Consider the following 24,255-nt stretch of genomic DNA (forward strand, 5'->3'; position numbering starts at 1 on the left):
TTAACATGTAACATGTACAACAAATTGCATAGTGTGTAGGGATGTTAATGGTTTAACCAGTAACCGTTAAGAAATGTATTAATGGTAAAGGTTCGTGCTGAATCTCTGCCAGTCAGCGAGCTGCTGTGTTGACTAGGGTTGGTTGTACTAGGGAATGTCTGTTCCCTATCTTTTCATCTGCGTTTATCCTCTTAAAATAGCTTTACCTGACTGAGAGGATGATCAGTAGCCACTGTGCGCTACTCTCATTGCAGTGGTTTTGCGCCAAGAGTTTGTGTTTTGCGGACCAGGGGAATGCATAATAAAGAGCACCTGCAATGAACTATCGATACTTTGCGGCAGTGTATCAAAAAGGGAAGAGGAAGTATGGCGAGAGGAAGTATGGCGACATATCGCAGTATCGATTTTTAGTTTGGACTCACTTGCAGGGACCATGCCAGGGCCCATGCCCCTGTGTTGTTGTTGCTGCTGTTGTTGTTGCTGCTGCTGCTGTGCGACCATGGCTGGGTTGGTCTCCGACATCTGCAGGATGTCGTTGATGATGTTCTGCTTGTCCATGGCGCTGGGCAGCGAGACGGGCCTCTGCTCACAGAACAGCTGGGGCTGAGAGCTCTGCAGGTCATTCAGGATGTCGTCGAGCTCCGATGACTGGGCAGGAGGCACAGAGAGAGAGACACATGTGAGGAAGAAGAGTTTTATAGAAAGATTTTATGTACACTACACACACACAAACAAACAAACATGCAGTGTGTGCAGATTGCAGTTGTTCTCAAAGCATTTAATGTATTTGGCCGTGGACCCCCATCTGAAAAGCTTTTGTGCCAGGGACCCCCATACAAGATTTGTTTAAAAAAATTAAATAAAAAATCTGCTATCTGCTATTTGAAAATAGCAGATCTACAAGTTCACAACGCACATCGCAACAGGTTTTGAGCGTGTAGCTCGGCTATTTTCAAATAACCGATAGGGGTTAGTATATATATAGGGGTTAAAGTGGTTAAACTTAAGGTAGGGTAAGTGATTTTCTTTGTGGTTAAAACAAAAAGGTTTTTGTTAAAAGATTAAAGCACTATATTGTGATAGTAATCATTGCTATAGTGTTTGACAACATTTCATCAGCTTCATTTTTATAGTGTTCCGGTTCCAATTTTGTCTGCTCATTTCTTTGTGTCATCACTTCCAATTGCACATCTGTAACCTGTCTGAGGTCTCTATCCTGATTGGAAAAAATGGTGCCCTGACCTGAAAATGCATGTTCTGTTTAATAAAGAGCTGGAGAGAAATGGAGACTCCTGTTACTGAACAAACACTCTATAGCAATGAGTACTATCAGAATATAGAGCTGTTTAACATTTATTTTAACCAAAGCAAATCACTTACCCTACCTTTAAATGGTGATGATGCAATATTAACTAATTTAGCTGGGGACCACACAGAACCCCCTAAAGGACTCCTGGGGGACGCCGGACCCCACTTTGAGAACCACTAACTTAGACAAGGTCTGCTTTATCTGAGACCTAAGAGGCAGGCTCGGCTTTGCTGATAATACAGCAGCAACCCCAGCCTGAAATGGACCACTTTTCCAGCAAATCTAGGCCACACTTCACATTGGCTTGGCTTATCAGACAACGCAATACCCCTCCGCTGCTTATCGCCTTCTGTTTTCAGACAGACACACTACTACAGTTGCTCCTCATTTCCATGCCCAGTATATCTTTGAAAAACATTATAAAGTTAGTCCCCCACTCACCTCCCCCACACACACTCGATGAATTAACCATTTGAACCCTATCACCCCTAATTCTGGGGGGGGGGGGAGATTCACTAAAAATAGCCAATCTACAAGCTCACAACGCATTGCGTTGTGAGCTTGTAGATTGGCTATTTTTGGCGAAGACATTTAGTGTGTAGCCCATGGGAATAGGGTACAACTAAATACAGGGCCCATGGGAATACAGTCAACTAAAGCATAGGGTTTAAAGTTGTCAAAGCTGTGATATAACAGAAAGTGTTTTTCCAGGTTGACACGATGGGAGAAGGGTTATGAGATGGCTGGAGCTTGGCCGGTGCCAAAGTTTGCACTGCTCTGTGCTCCCCTACTGTAAACAAGTGCACTGAGCCTGCCCAGTGCAGTGCTGCCCAAGGCTGCATTCACATACACACAGGCTGGCTGGGGACGCTCTGTTCACACAACAGCCTTAAACAAAGCAAGGCCGTACTGGGAAAACTTGCACATATATACACATGTGTGTATATGTATATATATATATATATACATACATACATATGTGTGTGTATACATATACATATACACACAAACATACATACTAGTCATTTGCACCGACTGTCCATCCAGGCTATTGGACTGCAACCATGACTGCAGATCCCATCGTCTGCGAGGGCCGTCCACAAAACACTAACAAACGGCATCAATTTTTGGAAAAGTGCAAAAGAGGCTTCGTCACCCTCTTCGTATGCCATTGGTCAATGCCCGTGTGCAAGTTCAGACCGATTGGTCAACCCACTGAAGAGAAAACACGGTTCCAGACAGAGGTTTCTTCATTTTATAGTAGGATAGTATAATAGGATATACTGTACACATACTGTATCCGTATACACTAGGCCTGGGCAATTAACCAAAATGATATCGAATAACTGGTGTAATCTTGATCATGTCGGTTAATCAAATAGCAGGGGTTTAGAAAAAACAACAAATCGACATTCTAATAGATTTTTTGTAATAGACTAAACCGATTAGTCCAATTAAACACTTAACCCTGCATTATACAAAAACAGTGAAAATAGCTGCTCTACAAGCTCACAACGTGCTGCGATGTGAAGCGTTGTGAGCTTGTAGATGGGCTATTTTCACTTATTTTTTATCCTTCATTAATCGAGGTAAAAGTTCGAGATAATTGTGATATTTTAAGTCATATCGCCCTGCACAAATACACACAATCTGTAGTATATTATATTATATGTATAGTGTGTGTGGGTGGGGTTCCCAAGCATCATCGTTGTGGACTGTTCCTAAAGCGTGTTGGATAGAGATGGGTAAAGAAAAACGTTATGATCTGCCAAGGCCTGCAGGAACATTAAAAACGTCTAGACTTTACTTTTAACTAAAGTCACTGACCAATAAAGAAAAAAGAAAGCTTTTTTCTCCAACCTCTCTCTCTCTAGTCTCTATCCTTTTTCCCCTCATGTTTATTCATTAATGTTATGTCAGTAACTAAATGTGCAGCAGCTGTCTTGGCCAGGTCTCCCCCTGTGTGAATTGGATTCTCGACCTCAATGGGATTTGTTCAGATAAACAGAGGTTAAGTAAAAAGCTAAAAGGAAAAAGATGCTCACTACAATAAAAAGGAGTATAGTCTACATTATGCTGAAACATCAACATTGATTTTAGTATGCGCAGTGCTTCAGGGCGAGGGGGGCCCAGGGGACTAAGGTAAATAAGTTGTACCGCCTGTGAGCCGCCACCAGAGAGCAGCACACAAAGTATTCCCTGCCACAGGGCCTGAATGTACAGAGAAACAGACTGGTTGTCCCTACATGGGGTCTATATGCTGGCTGATAACGTGACCTTAAAGTGACATGGACCGGTCCAGATGCCCACCACACTTCCTATAATCCTATTAAGAAAAAAAAAAATGTATATCAAATGTGTGTTTGTGTACATAAATCATACTGTAGAAGTCAACATATTGCTCAGTATAGTACATGGTGGGGTCAGCCATATTGGCAATGGCACAAAAGACCAAAACACCATGACTAAGGCAAATTATTGACAGGAATTAAATAGTGTGCACCAAGTAAACCACGGAGTGCGCTGCGAGTGTGTCTCCGTCGATACTCGACCTTCTGTGTTCGTCCACAGCTGTCCATGCATACAGCATCGACAGCCACATACACACACACACACACACACACACACACACACACACACACGCTGCTGTTCATTTTTTCTTACAGTGCCAGCCATGTCAAGATACAGGATATGGAGGGAGGGAGAACGAGAGAGACAGAGTGAGAGAGAGAGAAGAGAGAGTCCTAATGAGGTCAGGAATGATGTAATTCTCCTGTATGCTCTCAGATTGCTCTCTTCTTCCTCCTCTCCATTTCCCTCCCCTCCCACATTCTATTCTCCCCTCTCCTTTGGTCGTCTCTCTACACCCTTAATGGCTCCTATTTCTATCAATCTCTATTATCCTCTTCTGTCCCTTCTGTGCATCTCTCCTCCTCTCTTGTGTGTGCATCTCCAAGCTCAGTGTTTGGAGCTACAATGGAACGGTACATTATTATTATTATTACACACAGCCAGAGGACGGGGTGGTGTCGTCACCGCTGACGCTAAAGAATAATAAAAAAAACATTCTGCTTCACGGTAATGTATTAATCCATTAAGACCGGGAACGCATCTGTGTCATTTTGAACCCATTAAAGACCTGAGGCTGATTCTACAAAATGTCTTCTACAGAGGAAGCGACTTCTACAACGGTTTTCTGAAACACTTATGTTGCTATAAAATCAGTGGTTCTCAAACCTTTTCATGTCAAGGACCACCCAAAATTACATGCATTTGGCCGCGGACCCCCCCATCTCAAAATGTTTAGTTGCAGGGACCCCCCAGAAGCAAAGATTTGACTTACAAATGTTCACTTTAAAAATATGTATATATATATATTCAAAGATTTGCACAAATTGCACAACAAAAAAAAAAAAAAGCAGATCTACAAGCTCGTAGCGCGGCACTCGGTGCCGCGCTATGAGCTTGTATATCTGCTATTTTTTAATAGCCAAAGTGTAAAATAATGCTTTATAGCTCAAATCTAAAAATGACACAGATGCGTTCCAGGTCGTAATGGGTTAAGATTTACTTGGCTATTCAAAAAATAGCAGATATACAAGCTCATAGTGCGGCAACAGAGTGCCTCGCTACGAAGCTTGTAGATCTGCTATTTTCTTTGAAAAATCTTGATATTTTTTGCAAATCTTTTAATATATATATATATATATACATTTTTAAAGCGAGCATTTGCAACTAAAATCTTTGCTTTTCTGGAGGCCTTAAAGGGTTAATGCTACCTACACATACCAAATGATCATGTTCTAATGTCAGAGCAGGGCGGGGGGGGGGGGGGGAGGGGGCATGAGTCATGACATTTTAGAAGAAAGGGAACTGAGAGGAAGATGTGGAGAAGCAGAAGTGACAGTCCTGCAGAAGAGTGGGGGGGGGGGGGGGGGGCTTAAAATAGGCATGTTGAGAAAATTGGTGTATCCTCAAAAACACATGAAAAAGCCTCTTGTTGAAGTCACAAGCGGGGCTGCTGCTGCGGCAACAACAACCACCAAGCAGTGTTACTGCTGTAGGTGGTATATCACATTTGGTTCTCAAACTTTCTCGTGCCAAGGACCCCCAAATTGATATATTTGGCCGCGGAACCCCATCTGAAAATGTTTGGTGCCAGGGACCCCCAGAAGATCAGATTTACGTAAAAAAAATATTGCTGGTAGATCTGCTATTTTTGAATAGCCAACGTATAAATGAATGAAGTGGCTGAAATGATTGTGACGCTACATTAACACACTTTTGCTGGGGACCCCCTGGAACCCTCCCAAGGACCACACTTTGAGAACCAATGGTATATGAAGCCTGCCCACAGGGTGGGGGGGATAGTCTCACACAGAGAAAACCCTCACACTCTCATTTTATGAGTTACAGCGTCACCTTACCGCACTTGTTATCTTGTTATGCTTTGAGCACTTAATCAGTGTTATTTTGTTCTCTATCGTTCCATCTATCACAATATGCCGCCGAGGCTTGTGGTTTTGGAAGGCTGTCACCTGTTATCATGGAGGAGTTGTATTTTTATTGTTGCAGTTTATAAAACTGCTCTGGGGTCTTGTCTGTGACTGTAACAACTCAGCATGCACAACTGCTTCTCTATCAATGTGTTTGTTAATGTAAACAAAAATAAATAAGTGATGATATGTAGACTTTATTGTATCGTCCTGAGAAAACAACAGCACTTTGGTGAATGAGCGATTCTCATCCATCATTGTTGTGTTTGGGGAGAATAGCAGGCTTTCAGCCTAAGGATGGGGGTAAAGTTTGACGGAGTTCAATGACTTGAGAGATGCTTGTTTAGTCAACATTGGTTTCCTCACAGCTTTATTATTCAGTCGTATTAACCAACCAAACATCATGTTTGACGTAAACCTAGTAGAGATAGGAAGATCCATTTACTTCCGACTGAAAATGTCAGTGGACCTAAAAATGTCAGTGTTTTTTTCTCATTTTGAGCAAAGCCGATGTGTAAACTGAACATTCCTTTTTGGGCGGTGAAACCGCCCCTATAAGTGAGGTTTGGATATTTGTACAACAAATCCTGCGCTGTGATTGGCCAAAAATGTACCCTGCCTAACCCTGCACCGTGATTGGCCAATCACAGTCTATTCAGGACTGTGATTGGCCAGTGTCACATGACACATGTGCATAGCCCTATATAAGAAACAGTAAATACATTTATTGAAACACTCTTTATGATGGAAGAAACCATAACTAAAAAAAAACAAATTTATGTTTTTTTTAAAGTTATGGTTTCTTCCATCATAAAGAGTGTTTCAATAAATGTATTTATTTTTTGTACATGATTGGTTGACTCCATTCAGTATTGTGATTAGCTAGCAAGACACCGCCCACTTCACACAGGTTGTTATTTTTTTTTCTTCCTCCGGCTTATGCAGACATGTTTTAATGGTATAGTGTGCACCAGTCCACACACACGTGTACACTGTTGATCTAGAGATAATACCCTGAGGCTGCAGAGATGCCTGCAGGTGATGCTGATGGGAGACCAGTGTGTACCGTTACTGTACCATACCTTCACTACTTTCAGCCATCAGCCCAGCCTCTAGTGCCGAGGCATGGCTCTGATTTCTCATTTAGCCCTGCTCTGGCCATCAATAATTCAGCCCTCAAACAATGATGGAGAGAAGGAGAGGAAGAGAGAAATAGAGGGTTTGATACATGGATAGATAGCTGGAAGGGAGGGGGGGGGGGTCAGCATAGGGGAATGATTTTGCATAGTACAGTCACTCTTCACACATGGCCGAGCAGTGATTCTCTCATAAAGAACAGAAACTCACTTGCACAAATATTAACCGCTCTAATGAAGTCGTGGCTCGCTTAATGCCTAACAAAAGCCCTCTTTCTGGGATGACAAAGGAACCGATGCTATTGTGGCCACCGTTAAATTTGCATTAGTCCTCGCCATCACTGCTTGAAGCTTACGAGCGCTTTAATCACTGGACAACTGTGAAATGAGACATCCCTCTCCTCTCTGCTTCTTCATATTCTTTTCAGTTTGGAAGTCAGGGTGTAAAATCAATGAATATGTGGTGCAATTTAGCGTGGTGTTGCGTAGCACACACTAGTATCGTCATACAGTATGACTGACAATCCGTCCAGCCTCAGTGATATTGGATTCAAGTCAAATCGTTTGTCAGTTTTGCACAATAGCAGCCACTGTAACATCGAAGTGCTCGATCCCTCAATCCGATCACACTTTCCGAGGTTGTGCGGTTCAATCTCAAATCTGACCCCTGACAGTAAAGACAAAAACACCCCCGACTTGGTGATAAAGTTACTCTGCAAACACACACGGACTGTGTTTTCCATTATGCCAGCGATCGCAGTTGTTCTCCAAGACCCTCCGAGGGCTCGACGACGACCTGCTATGTTTGTTGTTCCTGTGAGTCCGTCGACTCCCCTACTCCATCTGTTTAACCTTATTCTGCCTCGGAGGCGCCATCTCACCATACCTCAATATGAGCGAGATGTTCCATTGTTTTTTTGTACAGTTTTTCTCGTATCCACCCTCCCCTCCCTTTCTATATTCCCAAGCACCTCCTCCCGCCTTCTCTCCTCCATCGCCATGGTAGCTGGGGTGGACGGGGGGGAGGGGGGGTGTTATGCACGAGGCACGAGCATATGGCTCATCATTTTCACTGTGCCTGCCGAGGCTGGACTCTCTCCTGCTGGGAAGTTTCTACACCTCTCTCATCATCATCACCACCTCTCCCTCTCTCTTTTTCTCTGTCCTGCCTCATCTCTTGTTCATTTCAGCAGCAAAAACTCATTATCCGCCCTATCTCCTTCTCTCTGGCGTATATGCCCAAGTGGCCTGGCATATACATGCAGCTTACAAGCCCCCCCCCAGTCGTCTGTTTCCAGGGAAATGTGCCACATAAAGGGGATAGAGAGAGAGAGGCAGAGAGAGAGAGAGAGAGAGAGAGAGAGAGAGAATATGAGAGAGAGATGTTCCTACAGGCTCACTGACACAACAACAATAACACTGCTTTCTCTCCCTCGCTGCAGGAGGAGTCCAGGGCTGGACGCACTACAAAACATGACCTCGTCGCTTCCTCCGTTACATGGAAGTATCAGGTTTCAGCAGGCAGCGCCCTCCTCCTCCTCTCAGTCTCTCTGCTCAAGCTCTCCCTTCTCCTTTTCCCTGCCTCTCTCTCTCTCTCTCACTCTTCTCCCTTCCTACTCTCACACTCCGTCCAAAGTGCCAGGTTTGACCGGAGCTCTTTGCCAAAACCCGATGACGGTGAGCCAAATGTAACCAGGATCAAATGTGCTTGAGAGCCACAGGGGCTTTCTTCCAAATGTCACAGTTGTTTGAAGCCCGGGCTGATGGCTTCCCTCGGCCTGAGCCCGAGCCTGCACACACAAGAGCAGTGAATACAACCAGATGCAGTTGCGCGGATGTGCACGAAGGAAACCGTGCATGGTGTTTGCAGCGAGTGTGTGTGGAGAGAGGGAGAGAGACAGAGCATGAGAGAGAGAGCAAGAGAGAGATTATGTCTAATATCGTCGACAATGCCTGTACCCTTCGTACCATGTGTGCATCCCGTGCGAATGCACGACTTGGTGGAGCATGCTAGACATCTGCCGTCTAACCCAGATTAACACTCAGACACAGCGGGGGAAGCAACTGGAGCAGCACAGGGTCACAAAGTTTTGGGGCCTTTCTCGCTGCAATGGGCCAGTGAGAAAGGAGGTTACAGTAAATTAAATGGAGCCTCGTGTCTCTTAATTTCGACGAGGACCCGCGCACAGAGTCACACGGAAGCCCGTGATTCAAGCATGACGACAAACTCTTAACATCTTTTCCCCGGACGTCCTTTGAGGGACTGATTTAGGTAGGGTAACTGAGGTAAGTAGCACACAGGAGGGGTGGGATGGGGGGGGATGAACCAGTCAAAACGTACCTGTTCAGCTCGGTCGTATCCCGCGTCCTGCTTCTCCGTCTTGATCAGAGGATGTTTCCCTCCCTCCACTTTCACCTCGCCGGGCTCCAGCTTGGGCACTTTGTCCTTCAGCCCTGAGTCGTCCTTATCCAGCAGATAGCGCAGGAGCGCGTTGTCCTTCTTCTTGGGGCTCAGGGGCTCCTGTTTGGGGGTGAGCTCCCCGCCTGCGGCAGCACCCGGGCCTCCGCCCCCTTGGGCCTGGTCTGCCATCTCTTTGCCCGTGGCCTCGGCGGTCAGTTTAGCCAGGTCCACGGGGGAGGTGCTGTTCTGGAGCAGCTGGTGGAGGATTTTGTGTTTCTCTTTGAGGGACGTGGCGTGGGCGCTCCCCGGCGGGTGGCCTCCTCCTCCCCGGGAACCCGCCGCGGCCTGGTCCTTGCCATCGCCGCCCCCCGCGTTGGGCGACAGGGGCGACTCCAGGGGCTCCGACTTGGTGGTGAGAAGCTGCAAGAGTTTGGTGTGGCCCTTGTTGTCGTGGAGACGGCCGTGTGCGTCGTGGCCCTCGGGGGCCGGCTCCCTCTCCTCTTTGGGTTCTGCCAGGTTGCCGTCCGTCTGGCCCTGGGCGTGACCCTGAGCCAGCTCGGCGTGAGGTCCAAACGACTCCCCTCCTCCGCCGCCGGGAGCGCCGTTGCCTCCGCCGAACTTTGACATCAGGTGAGGGTTGCCCCCCGACCCCAGCGTGACTCCACCCGGGGAGCCCATCTTCCTGTCGGGGGACCCCAGTGCGTGCGGGTGGGGATGTCCGTGCCCGTGCCCGACCCCGTGGCACTCGCTGAGGGCCTGCAGAGCAGACAGAGAGCTGCTGGTGTAGCTGTTAGCTTGACCGCTAGCCGCGCCGCCGTTGCCCACACTCGCGGGCCCGGGCCCGCCGCCGCACATCCCCACCGGCGAGGGCGAGTGCAGGCCCCCCGCGACGCGAGGACTACTCGCCCCTCCAGGGCTGCCGCGGTGCCTGGGCGACAGCATAGAGTTCTGTTGGGGTGGATGAGGTCCTCCGGCCGGGCTGGGGCTGCCGCGAGAGGGGCTGTTCATCCTCCAGTTGGGGCCCTGCTGCTGCGGAGGCTGCATGCCCGCGGCGTGGCCGTGTGGCGGGGGGCAGCCAAAGCGGTACCCCGGCATGTGGCCACCCATGGCCATCGGTTCCCTGGGGCCGGCGGGGCCCGGAGGGGAGAAGGGCGTGGTGTTGCTGCTGACCGTCGTGTCTTGGCCCTGCAGGGGCCCTGAGCCGGGCAGACTGCCCGGGATCGGAGGAGTCATGGAGGGGGTGGAGGAGGTCACAGGTTTGGGGCCCATCCCTGTGGCCTGGCTGCCAGGGCCCATGTCCTGGCCCATACCACACACGGTCTGCTCCCTAGGAGGTTAAACACACAACACACAACGCAAGTTGGTTAGCTTACAGTTCTTTCATGGCCTCAGGCGATCTCATCACATACCAGTACTTCATAACCACAGAGAATGAAGGGTGTTTAACTTCCACACAGAGACGTCATTGTAAGTTCCCTCGGCCGTGTGAGACCGCAAATAATCGCTGATCCACTGCGATGAGTCCATGTGAACACTGTGATTCCTCTACAAACAAATGTCAGCTCATCTGCTGACTCACATGGGCAGACGCACCATCCGCGTACACAGAGCATGCAGGTCTGCACTGTGGCTGCAGCTTAGTCTGCCTTGATCCCTCTTCTTAATGCTTTTTCACGATACTCAGACCTACTGTTGAGCTTGCATTCATTACTTATCTCATGCACACGGGATATATGAAGCCATGAGCGCCGACAGGTCAAAACAAGCAAGTGCCTGCGTCTCTCTCTCACACACACACACACACACACACACACACACACACACACACAGTCAAAGGTAGGTAACAGGCATACCTCTGTAGAATGTGCAGTGACATGTAGAGCTGGGGTTCGTTGGTAGCAGGGGAGCGTACCAGCTTACTCTTGGTATGGGCTGATACGATGGTTCCATCAGAGAGGGAAAACCGGTAGATGGGACTGAACGCTTGGCCATGACGCAGCACTACGAATGCACAGACCCACACACACACAAGCACAGGAATTCGATACTTTAATAAGCCATTCAACATTTACCCACTTCATTTTGATAGAATGTCACATAATATAATTTTTACAAAGACAGTTAGTTTGTGTTAAGTCCATAAGATAACCCCAGCAGCCATATAGATACTTAAGGTAATACTTTAGCAATTAGTCATTTTAACCACTTAAGCCCCATATACAAGCTCACAACGGATTGCACGCGAGCGTGTATAATCTAGAGCAGTTATTCTCACATATAATTACATGCTCAAAATAGGGACACCAGGTTGAGTGTGATTGAGAAAACATACGGATAAGAGAAGAAATGTTGCATTTGAATGCCATTTTGCATATTATGTATCATCCTGAATACCGGTAGAGTTTATATCCAACAGACAGGGACAGGTTTTAACTGGGATGTTCCTAGCTGATGGCAGGGCTCACCTTCCTGCTGGTGTCTCTTGGCAAAGGACATCTCCCCATCATTCTGTAGGTGAAACCTCTGGATGCAGCGCCGAACCAGGTCCTCCCAGCCAGGCTTCATTGACGCTCGCAACAGGCTGGTGTCCAGGGACGTGATCTTACCTGTGTGTATATACACACACACACACACAAAAACACACACACACACACACACACACACACACACACACACACACACACACAGTTAGGAACCGATAGCTGTTTTCATGGGGTAGTAGAGTGCACCAACACAACCACTCTCTTGTTTCCGAAATCATGGACAAGGTCCTGGATTAGTATCTGAAGTAGAACAAAGACCCATTTCTTCCCCAATTGAATTCCTACTGTGTGACAGCTTCAGCGTATTGACCACCCTCACACAGCAGCCATTTTGCTCTTATGTCACCGTTGCTCAGCGGTGGCTGGGTGTTAATGGAGTATGTGAGTGAGGATGTTTGACTGTGTACTACAAGTAGGCACGCGCGTATGCGTGTGTGTGCGCACGAGCACACACACACACACACGAAGCAGCATGAAGCGGTGTAGAGGGAGTCCCTTGTCAGGCTACAGTACAAATGGAGGTAGTGATGCGTTTAATGGGCTGACAGACAGACTGCTGGGGAGAGTGACAGCTGCTGAGACTGACTAAAGACCTGTCACCTCAACACACAGCAAGGACACCACTGGACTCTACATGGGACACACACACATGTACTGTACATCCCAACACAGATGTCTGGGAGGGAAGCTAAATTACTGTCGGCCAGTGTGTGTGTGTGTGTGTGTGTGTGTGTGTGTGTGTGTGTGTGTGTGTGGGGGTGTGTGGCTGCGTGTGAGTATGCCACACACAGACAAAACTATCACATCAAAGGGCAGGTGAGAGACAGCCAACTGTCTGCGTCTACATGCCAGTGCTCAGACAGGTACTTTACCTCCCAGAGAGCTGGGACGGGAGAGGCGGGAAGTCAATGCATGAAACATATTTTTTTTAAAGGGTATTTAACCAAGGATATAATCATGTTTTAACTGTTTGAATCTCGCAGGGATGAATTATGATGTGGAAGGAGGGGGATGGGGTGTTTCTGCTTTTCCTTAAGCCGTTTGGTATGCTAACCCTTTTAGCATTGTTTGGATTCAGTCGCATGTATTGCGCATTGACCAGGTTCACACAGTGGCCATTTTGCTCTTATGTCATACTCAGAGGGGACCCTCAGGTCAGGGTGGGGTTTCCCACCCCCACCCCCATGCATGACGTAGAAGCCAAATGGCCACCGTATGAACATAGCAAATAACAGTAGCATGGCATAGAGTACAACTTTACTGTTTGAACAACTTTACTGCCAGAAAAGCTGTCGTTTGTTTCATCTAAAGGCAAGGTAAGTAAAAATACGAATGCTTGAGATCAGCGGCATATTATTTTGATTACGGCATTAGGGAGTAAAAAAAAGAATAGTGCTGATCTACATGACACGCATGTTAGCAAATGTTGTCATTTGACAATATTTTCCACTTGATGCGTTCAGAATACAGTGTTTCCCATAGGATGAAGTTGTAGCCACTGGTGATTTTTTTTTTCTTCCTCAAAATAAGAAGTCCAGTGTCTTTGATATTGACAGGTGTCGTGGAGTCACAGTGGCCCCGCGGACCACCTCCAGACAAAACACAAGCATATGGGCAATACGGAGGCTTCTGCCTTTTTGTTTGTCATTATTATGATGGATCTTCCAAATGTTTATTTCACAGATGTTTCCTTGCACATTCCAATCAATTGATTTTCATAATTTTTCAAAAATAGCAGATCTACAAGCTCATAGCACGGCACATTTTTTACTAAAATCTCTGCTTCTGGGGGGTCCCTGGAACAAGACATTTTGAGATGGGGGTCGGCGGCCAAATACATATCATTTTGGGGGTCCTTGACATGATAAAGTTTGAGCACCACTGATATATATATACGTTTTTTTCAGAAAACCGTTTTGATAATGATTTAGAAGACATTTTGCAGAATCGTAACCTCAGGCCTCAATGGGTTAACCCGTACCTTGTAGGTCTTGGCGTGTGGTGAAGCTCTCGTGTGTGGGCAACATGGGCCTCTCCTTCATGGGCACCCTGCGAGCCACGCAGATCAGACACGACTGGAAGTCTGTAAAAAGGAAGTGATAACAGCGAAGGGAGGATGGGAAACCGATGGAGGAGAGAGGGAACAGGGGAGGAGGAACGAAGGAGGACATGGGAGAGAGGAGGGAAGCAGAGGAGGAGGATGGGGATGTAATGAGAGAGAGAGAGAGAGAGAGAGAAAATGAAATGCATGTTATTCCCAGGCAGCGTTATTAATACAGTTATTAATGAGCAGAGGGAACACAGCCCATAGCTCCCTTCATGAGGGGGAGGAGTCGCTATTGCTGCTGGTGGGGGACATGATGGAGTGTGACCTTTGTGAGCTAGGTGTGTGTGTGCGCGCGTGCACGTGCGTGAGTGTGCATGTGAGTGGGTTCCCCCCCAACCGAGCCTTCTCAACACTGGTGACATCTCCCCTGGCCCAACATTAAAGGCTGCTATCCCTCACTTCTGACAGTCGCCAAACACACACACAGACACACACACACACACACACACACGAGACCGTGGCCAAGTCCAGGACTGGGGGTGACCCCGAAAAATCTGCCATCCCAACCTTCCAGTGCCAGTAATTCCCGCAGACACACAAATACACATTCCTCTTGACTTGTAAACAGGCCCTCTTGGGTGGTCTGGGCTTTAGATCTGCAAGTCTCTCTCAACTCTCTCCTTTTTTCTTGCTCTCCCTCCTTCCTTCCTTCCTTCCTTCAATCCTTCCCCTCTAACTCTCTCGCTGGATGCATTCGTGCAAATGTAACAATTGATCCTACTTTCATTCTCCCTCTGACTCACACTCACACACACACACACACACACACTCACACACACACACCTGGCTTGGGTCCTAGGTGGTCCTTTTGCCAAGGTATGGCAGGCAGTACTGGCAGAACAGCTGGCTCACAAAGAAAAGGCCCAAAGAGGGGATAAAGACACAGAGAGACTGGGGCTTTGGAATGAAACTGAAGCCTTTTCACTACGTCTGTGTTACATTTAGGCAGAGCTGCAGTCAAAGAACTGGATTTAATTAGCCAAGAAGATATTGATGCATCTTATAGGTGTGTATTTGGTAAAGCGTATGGCGCCGGTGTTGCGTAACGTTGCTGTCGGGCAGAAACCTTGTATCTCCACATTTCAACTGTTGTTTTTTCGTAAATGAATGATGTACTTCATCCTACTACAGTGTCACACAAAAGTGGCAAAAACCCAATAAAGCCCTTTGGCTTATTTCCATTGTGGTCCTCTAAAAAACACAGGACAGTCACAACAGCATAAACAAAACAAAAGAGCTTGTGACTAAATTATAACTACATTGGATCCATTGGAACACGGGTTATTTTTTCCATTTCCAGGTAACCGTGTTGGACATAGTGTATAAAGTTTCCACCCGACAGCGACGATATGCCATTTGATGTCGTTCGTCTTTCAAAACAACGCTGATGAAAACAAAAATTGACTTTTTTATTGCGGTGACGTTCATACTCCAAACTTGCGGCATGTGCAAGTTCCAGTGTAAAGCCGGGGAAAAGCCAGCTGACCTCTCTGTGACTGTGAACAGACGGAAAAGAACAAACAGAGCGAACCAACCGGGTTCTGAGGAACGGCTTACAGATGTTTGCACGGGTCACTACTGCAGCACCGTCTCTCTCTTTTCTCCCAACGCGTTGAAAATGTGAGAATGTTGGGAGAAAAAAAAAGAGGAAAAAATAATTCATGTTTTCCACATGCTGCTGCTGCTCCTGCACTGAAACGATACTCGTATGAATCCAGAGCGAAATCGTCAAGAGTCAGAGGAACCCGTTTGTGAGGAAATGTGGATGAATTATGAATGCACTCTGTAATGAATGCTGTCCAGAGTGGAGGCGGCAGCTCCGACGATGCAGAGGATGGAAAACGGACGGGCAATGACAAGCTCTTCACATAGGAATCATGATACACGTAGGAATGATCTTGTCCAACTTATTTACTTTTACCGTGACAACTTAACTACCCTCCTTTAGAGCCAGGCCGAGGTACATATCGGTTTTGCAAAAATATCGGCCATATTTTTACTTCGGTAATTATGCAGCCGATGTATCCTGACGTTTAAACACTTCTACCTGGCATCCTCATGTCATCATAGGTTCAAACATTTTCAAAAATAGCCGATCTACAATCTCACCGCACGTGAAAATGTCTGAATAGGGCTTAAGTGGTTAAATGAAAAGTTATGTGTTGGTCAATATCGGTCAACATCAATAATGGATGGTCTGGGACCAGAAATCTGTTATCGGTCAGGCTCTACCCTCCTCTCTGGACATCGTGTCCCTCACAACGGAGGCCAGAGAGGGGGGGGGGGGGTGGTCACTACTGCACTGTGCTCAATCAAACCCCATTGGCCCTCTTTCTCTTCTCCTCTACGTACCGTCTCCTTCCTCCTTAATGGATTTGGGCTCCGACACGGCGAAGCACTGCATAGTCTCGTATTTCTGCTGCTGGGGCTCGTGCTCGCGGGACTCATCCTGGTTGTCGCCGTGGGGGTTCACCAGCATGCGGCAGTTGAACGTGTGGCTGTTCCTCCTCGGACCCTCGCTGGACCACGGGACGCCGTTGACTAGGAGAAGACAGGGGAGGACGAGAGGTTGATTTGACAAAGAGGCTTCTGTGTATTTTTAGATTTCTTTGGCTATTAAAAAAATAGCAGATATACAAGCTCATAGCGATCTGCTATTTTTGAAAAATCGTTATTTGTTTTTGCAAATCTTTGAAAATACATTCTTAACTCAAATCTTTGCTTCTGGGGGTCCCTGGAACAAAATATTTTGAAATGGGGGGGGCAGACAAATAATTTGGGGTACTTGACAAGAAAAAAGTTTGAGAACCACTGATATTATAGCAACAATCATTTTTTTCAAAAGAACTGCTAGGATTTTTAAGACATTTGTAGAATCCCCAGAAGCAAAGATTTGAGTAAAAAAAATTAGCTTTAAAATATATATATATTCAAAGATTTGCATACATTTTCATGATAAAAATAAATAAATAGCAGATCTACAAGCTCGTAGCGCGGCACCGCTCGAGCTTGTATATCTGCAATTTTTGAATAGCCCAAAGTATAAAATATTGGTTTTAGCAAAAAATCTAAAATGACACATATATGCGTTCCCGGATTGAATGGGTTAACATCCACTAAAAACACCTGCAATAAGTGTGACGATCCCTCCTTACCCCAAGAAACAGGCACTTCAAAGATATATGTTAGTGCACACAGAAGTAGTGAAAGAGAGAGAGAGAGAAAGTAAGAAGGCAGCAGAGAGTAGTTGCGGGGTAGAGATCAGTCATGATAAGCAGTTGGAAGTGTGAGCCCTGAGCCATCGCTCCACAGCCATGCATCACAGCCAGGGCTCCATATGCACGTCCTCTAAAACGCCCTTGCCAATCTTTCCCCTTCTCTCCTGACGCACGCATGCACGCGCGCACACACGCACACAACTTTGGCGCTAGCGAACTCCCTTTGCACTCCATCTGGTTGGTGATCTCATTGGGCGCATTGATAATCTCTCAGTATCTGGGACACGCAGCCCTGCTGATCATTTCCAGGGTGCTCGGGCTCTGCTCTGCCACCCAGATGGACAGGCACTCACAGACCTCCTTCTGAGCACAGGGGTGGAGGGAGGGAGGGACGGATGGGGAGGGCGGAAGAGGAGATCAGAGTGGAAGGGAGTTGGGGAGAGAGAGATAGAGAGGAAAAGGGAGACTGGAGCTCACTGCTGATGGAGGGCACTGACATACATTATCGCCACCTCTCTTTGGGAGAGGACCAGAGAGCGGAGTGGTAATAGGTGAGAGAGAGTGAGAGAGAAAGAGAGAAAGAGAGAGAGAGAGTCAAACAAATATCAAGACAGAATAGTCTCGTTTTCACGTGACAACAGGAAAAAAAAACACAGAGAAAATAGACTTAAGGGAACGTAAAAAGTAGGAACTTGACGAGTGAGTGAGTGATTGCGTGTGTGTGCGGGTGTGTGAGAGCGTGTGTGTGTGTGTGTGCGTGTGTGTGTGTGTGTGTGTGTGTGTGTGTGTGTGTGTGAGTGAGTGAGAAATACAGAGAAAGCGAGATAGAGTTAGTTAGGGAGAAAGAGAGAAACAATGAAAAGAGAGAGGAAAGGAAGGGCATGCGATGAAGAGAGTGCACAGGAGTGATGCAGCTGACAGGGGAGAGAGACGACAAAAAAGGAAGTTAATTAGTCGAAATGGAAGGGAGGGAGGGGGAGAGAGAGAGAGGGAAAAGGCAGAAGACCAAGGCTGAGCATCAGCAACAGAGAGAATGAAGGGCATATACTACAGTCTCTCTGCATGCTGCCAACCCTTGTGGATCCATTTGGGTAAATGTTTACACCCTCAGAGTTAAATGGACACTGAGGATTCTACGGTGCATACAATTGCTTATAGTATGCTTTTGAATTAGCCAGCTGTTCCATTTCAGGTCTGCAGCCGTATAACTGGAAAACCTTTCCAACACATGAGTAACGAACGGAGGAGGAGTAAAATAGAGGGTGATGAGAGAGAGAAAGAACCGTGTAGACTGAGACTAGAAAAGGAGGGGTAGGGAAAAAGAGAGAAAAAGAAAGAAGGGAGAGAGAGAGAGAGAGCGAGAGTGAGAGAGAGAGATGGAGAGACAGAGAGAGAGAGAGAAAGACACAAAACCAACAACAACAGAGATCCCGTCAGAGAAGGAGAGTGAGGCTAACCGAGGGATTTGGGCAGCAGGTTCTTGATGAACTCGGCGTGGTCCCCCACATGCAGGACGCTGTACACGCTGGTGTTCATCAGCTCCTCCTGGTTGTAGCGCAGATACTGCGTCACGTTCTCCGACACGAACACGATGTTGCCCTCCATATTCACAACAAAGAAGAAGCCGTCCAGGGCCTGGAGGAGAGGAGGAATCAGAAGCACATTTATTGTCACATCACAGGTTTACAGGTGTAAAGAAGAGGGCGAAATTATTCGTTTTTGCTGTTTTCAGAAAGAGAAAAGAAAAGAGGGGGGGGGGGGAGCAGGGAGAGCCAGGAGAAAAATCGGTAACACTTTACTTAAAAGGTAGGGTCTAGAATGCATTATCACATTTATAAATGTTTATAATCATGTATGACAACTTATAACAACGTTTATAATGTATTATAAGTGCTGGTCCGAATGCATTATAAGCTGACGTAGCTAAGCTAAGCTAACGTAGTTATAAAGTGTCTTTGTTATAAGTTATTATGCATAATTATAAACATTTATAACGAGTGTTATGAAGCATTACAAATGCATTATAATGCATCATGATGCATTTAATGCACTATAAAAGGTGATTACGATGCATTATCGACCCAACCTTTAAAGGACGACTTCACCCATTTTCAACCTATCTTTATATAATTGGTCCTCACTAATGGTCATGATAAAATGGTACAATATTATTAATGTTATATGGTAGTGTTTTTTTATATGGGGGCCCACTTGCAATATCCTCAGGGCCCACAAGTTGGGAATGGCTGTTATAGACACTACTTATAATAACATAAGGTCTTTAAAGCAGCCACGGTGTGCATTGGCACATCCATCACTTTGTGCACATTCAATGCTGCCAAGCAGCATGGATGACGGGGGAGCAGGATGATGGGTACATGACATGTGCACGGGAGGTGGATGATGAGGGAGGAGGAAGTGCCTAATTGAAAGAATACAGCCCCAGGTCAGCCATTAGGTACAAGACGGTGTCAATTAGGCCTTCGAAACGCCCAGGACCCTTGGGGGAAGGGGGGGGGGGGAGGGTGTGACTGTAAAGCTCCAAAGGGCTGGTGTCATGACGAGAGACGCCTGCCAACATAGCTGCTCAATTGCTTAAGAGAGCAATCAACTAAAAATGAGTCTAATGAGTTATACAGGATATGAATCAAATGAAACTCCATACAGGTCGAGATGGTACGCAAACTTTCCATTAAACTGCACATTTTTCAGGATCAACTGGAAAACCCACTCTGGATAACTTCAATCTTTCGCCGTATGTTAGGGGTGCCATTTTAAAGAGAGCCGTGTGGTTGTGCAAGTGCCTTCTCTGCACAGAGGCTGCACACTGGGCAAGTAGGGCAAACAGACAGAGCAAACACTCTCCTCTGCCAGATGTTGCCTTTCTTCCACACGTTCTTTCACAACAGCGTTAGCAAACACTTTGATTTACAATGCCCTGATTAAATATACACTGCAGAGACGCCCAACACAGCGATACATGTACACAATCGATTTCTCAGTCCTTCAACATCACCCCCCTCCCCTCTCTCTAATCTTCCATGTTATCTCTCTGCTCCCAAACCACTTGGCAACTTGCTCACTCCTCTGCAACATGACATTATGTTGCATAACTGCCCACGTTAACTGCGGTATTAAATGATGAAGTGGGCAGAGCGTGTGGCAGGCCACAGGTCACAATGCCCCTGGGCGATACTGTTCTAAGTCTGGTCCCCCCCGGAGATGCAAACCAGCAATACAACTAGGTGTTAGGGCTAATCTCACCAACCTCCCTTACAGTAAGGACTGAAGGAGAAATATGTGCTCACAAAGTGCTATTACATATATATGCCAAAGCCATAGAATGATTTAATGTTATGACTTCTGAGATATAGTAGCAAGCAGTGGATCTCTCCTTGTAAGAGGAGAGGGAACTGCGGCTGACCATTGCGGAATTTCGACATGACACTAAAAGCAACAGTTCTGATTAAATTCATAAAAAGCAGAAGTGTCCAGGGGCTGTAAGTCATGCCACACAACATGCCAAGTAGTAGCGGCATGCATGGCATGCAAACTGTATGCCTGGGGAGGTGTGTGTGGCACAACAAGGCTGGCTCCCAGAGGGTTAAACCAAAAGCACACCGTTTTCGCAGGGACTTCTGTCTGCCCATGCAGGCATAAGGGTGGGCAGTCACGACGGGCCTCGGAGGAAGGTCGCACAGCCGCGTTTCCGACCGGCGGCCATTGCCCACAGACCATGATGTAATGAGCTCCTGCTGGAGACAAGAGCCGTGGCTGAGGCTGATAGCGGGTGTGAATGGCTGGTTCTTGTGTTTTGGGGGCTGCTGAACAGATGGGAAAGCATGCGGCCTGCACTGGGCTATATTTAGACATGAGTTAGCATGTCGATTCAGTGACGCTGGACCAGGAGAGCTATAAATAATCCATGACGAGACAGATCGAGCTGTGAACAGAGGGAAGAAGGGAACACCGCGCAAGAGCACGAGAGAGAGAAAGAGGAAGCAAACAAGAAAAAGAGTGGGAGGCGGGTGGGAGGAAGAGCGGAGAGACTCAATGGACTTATTCATCCGCGGCTGTTGCTTTCTTTCCCATTAAACGTCAGCACTTCAGTGGCCCTCCGTGGGACAACGAGGCCATTGCTCTGCTCTGTGATTTACGGCCATTCTGAGGCACATACAAGACGCTGGCAGCATTATTCCTGCACAGCTACACACTCAAGACCCTCTGCTGCTGGCCCACTTGGATGGCTCTCTGTGGACAGCATTCTTCATTATATCCCTATCATGACTTGAAATGGGGAAATATATCCCATTTTAGGAAGGTTCCTAATCTTTTGCCATGTCTGATATGCCTCAGTGAACTCAACTCAGTGAACTCAACCCCCTCTCCCTGGGGGGGGGGACAAACGCTACCCACCTCAAGCATCATTGGTCCCAAGGCATCTTTGTCGATCAAACTTTGGCCCGTCGATGAGACGTCAGCCTTCTGCACCTCTTCCTCATTGGCAGCTGCTGCCTTCTCTGTGGATGAGAGAGGCAATAACAAAATAAGAAAACATTTAAAAAAAATAAAAATAAAAGAAATCATAAAAATAAAAAAGAAAGGTACATTGCTCAGTTTGCATGCTCACTTATGAAGCTATAGAGTGATTGTGGTCCCAAAAACCTGGCAAGTGAGTCCACAATTGGTTCTTTGCTTTTTCTGTCCATAGAGTTTCGTTCTATGACAAATTATGGCTGTAAATCACAACCCTTCATTTTAAACTTTACTTTAGTTATAGTGTTGACTTGTGGAGATTATCTTGTTAAGTTAGTTTTAACATAGCTGTGAGGACAAATGGAACCAAATGGAAGTGATGCAGTCAAGATGACATGGAAAAATACATAGGGCTGTAGTGAATATCATCTACCCATCCATCCATCCATCTATAAATTCACAAAACCTGTGTGTGTCTGTGTTAAGAGTTGGGCGTTATGTCAAAATATTCCTATCGATGGCCAGCCCAATATACAGGTATATATTCACACGAGAACAGCGCCCCAGTCCTCAACACGTTCAGTGCCACTGTGGGGTTACTATAGTAACGTGACAGGTGAGGAACACAAACAAGAGATGAGATGACATGACTTGTCTTTCTGCTGGCAAGCACCTATCTCACCATCTAGCTGACCAACATTTGTTTATACAACGAAGAATTGAAAATCATATCACTTCCATAGGATGTTCTTTTCAGGTGTAAGCTCACAGCAATGAGGAGACGAAGTGAAGTTCAAGCAGTGTAGGCTCTCCACTGCTTGAACTTCTGAACTTCTACACTGTATAGAGTACTAGCCTACCCCGGTTTGCAACATTGAAAGCAACAATGTGGCAAAACACACACATCCAAGTTTTCTTTTTACGTAGTTGTCGTCTTTTTAATAAGACGGACAAAATAATAAATCCTGCGGGCTAATCACCCAGTCCCCTCTCTCTCTCTTGTAAGTAAAGGGACGTGCAAGGCATGTGGGGCAGCGAACTTACATTTTAGATTGCACCCTTTGATTGACTGGTGATATAAACATAACTGACACAAGGAATTCATATCCAGCCTTTGCAGATTACAGAGAAATTTGAATGACAGCAATCAGTTAAGAATTAAGTGCAGGATCTCATGAGACCGGGGGAAGTGCGCCCTTGGGTCGTCAAGCTTGCATCGCACGGCGATGCTTTGCATTCTACATAGAAACCAGCTACTGTAGATAATTAGGTTTCACTTTCATTTTTTACGGCTTGTCTTTTAAAAAATAAACAAGGCTTTGCTCTCAGCGTGGTACAGTAGCTAATAAAGAGACGACTAGGAAAGCAAAAGCTATTCCCCCTCTTCTCCGCTCATTCAGTACCGGGAACTGTGTTTTGTTAACCCCCAAAATCGGCCAAAAAAACATACAGTGAGTAGACTATGGACTCATCCAATCACTGATATATGAATCCAATTGCCCAAGCCTAGTGTGTGTGCATATGCATGATTTTTCCGGGCATAACTCGGGCCTCCTACAGAGCCAAGCCATAAACATAATAATAAAATGATCCATCGGATTAAATGAGTCTTTTTTTTATTAGGCTAAATCAACGTTCTTTAAATAGAACCCATCAGTTTCATCAACATAAGTAGGCCTAGATGGCTAATCCAAAAAGGGCATAAAATAATGATGAAATAATAATCTCGCCCTGGGCTTATAGCAACTTGTAGGTAATGAACAAAAACTGTTTTTGATTGGTAATGCCAATGGAGTGAGGGCGGCCGGCTTGTGACATCAGAGAGAGAACGAGACAAGAAAAAACGCCCAACTGTTCATTCAGTGCCTACGCTACAGAAATGACAATAAAATAAGAACACTACTTTAACCCAAGACCTGGAACGCATCTGTGTCACTTTATATTTCTTTGGCTATTCAAAAATAGCAGATATACAAGCTCATAGCGCGGCACCGAGTGCCGCGCTATGAGCTTGTAGATCTGCTATTTTTGAAAAATCGTGAAAAATTTGTTTTAATATTTTTTTAAAAAATCTGTTAGAATTTCAATTTTTTTAAATAATCGCCTCAGGTCTTAATGGGTTAAGTCACTCGGGTGGTGCAGTGGTGAAGTTCCTGCCCACTACCACGGAGGTTGTGGGTTCAAATCCACCGCGTTGTTGTTGGTCGTCTATGCGAACACTATTGGCTTCGGGGGGAGGGAAGCTGGGCAGGGACTGGGTGATAATTGTCACTGCATGTAATCCTACAGACTGGGGCGGTGGCACTTGTCAGCAGGGAGTGTTGGGTGGGAGGAGTAGGACGAAGGCCCTACTTCCTCCCGGTGGGGGCTCCTCACTGGCAGGTGAGTCAGTGGGATACAACAACAGTGACAATGCAGATATGTGTGGGGAGGAATTAATTGGCACAACGACTATATTCGGGAGAAAAAGGTGGTAAAAAATGACTGGCTACTCTAAATTTAAAATAAAAAAAAATACTTTTAGGCTTATAGCAACATTATGCTACATGGCAATGGCAGAAATTTTAAT

The 24,255-nt window shown here is 46.3% G+C and overlaps 1 protein-coding gene across 7 annotated transcripts in view; it reads right to left on the reverse strand.

Moving 5' to 3' along the window:
• ncoa2 (nuclear receptor coactivator 2) overlaps positions 1-24,255 on the reverse strand; it is a 90,093-nt gene that overhangs the window by 20,731 nt on the left and 45,107 nt on the right. For all 7 annotated transcript variants that reach the window (XM_080417115.1, XM_080417114.1, XM_080417112.1 and 4 more), the window contains exons 5-12: positions 21,627-21,730; positions 18,668-18,845; positions 16,345-16,533; positions 13,867-13,968; positions 11,808-11,948; positions 11,196-11,343; positions 9,283-10,669; positions 423-648 (exon numbers count right to left, since the gene is read on the reverse strand). In XM_080417115.1, coding sequence (XP_080273241.1) covers positions 423-648; positions 9,283-10,669; positions 11,196-11,343; positions 11,808-11,948; positions 13,867-13,968; positions 16,345-16,533; positions 18,668-18,845; positions 21,627-21,730 — 2,475 coding nt within the window. The remainder of the gene's footprint in view (positions 1-422; positions 649-9,282; positions 10,670-11,195; positions 11,344-11,807; positions 11,949-13,866; positions 13,969-16,344; positions 16,534-18,667; positions 18,846-21,626; positions 21,731-24,255) is intronic.

The sequence above is a fragment of the Gymnoscopelus braueri genome (assembly GCF_963280865.1).
Source record: "Gymnoscopelus braueri genome assembly, chromosome: 21".
Classification (NCBI taxonomy): domain Eukaryota; kingdom Metazoa; phylum Chordata; class Actinopteri; order Myctophiformes; family Myctophidae; genus Gymnoscopelus; species Gymnoscopelus braueri.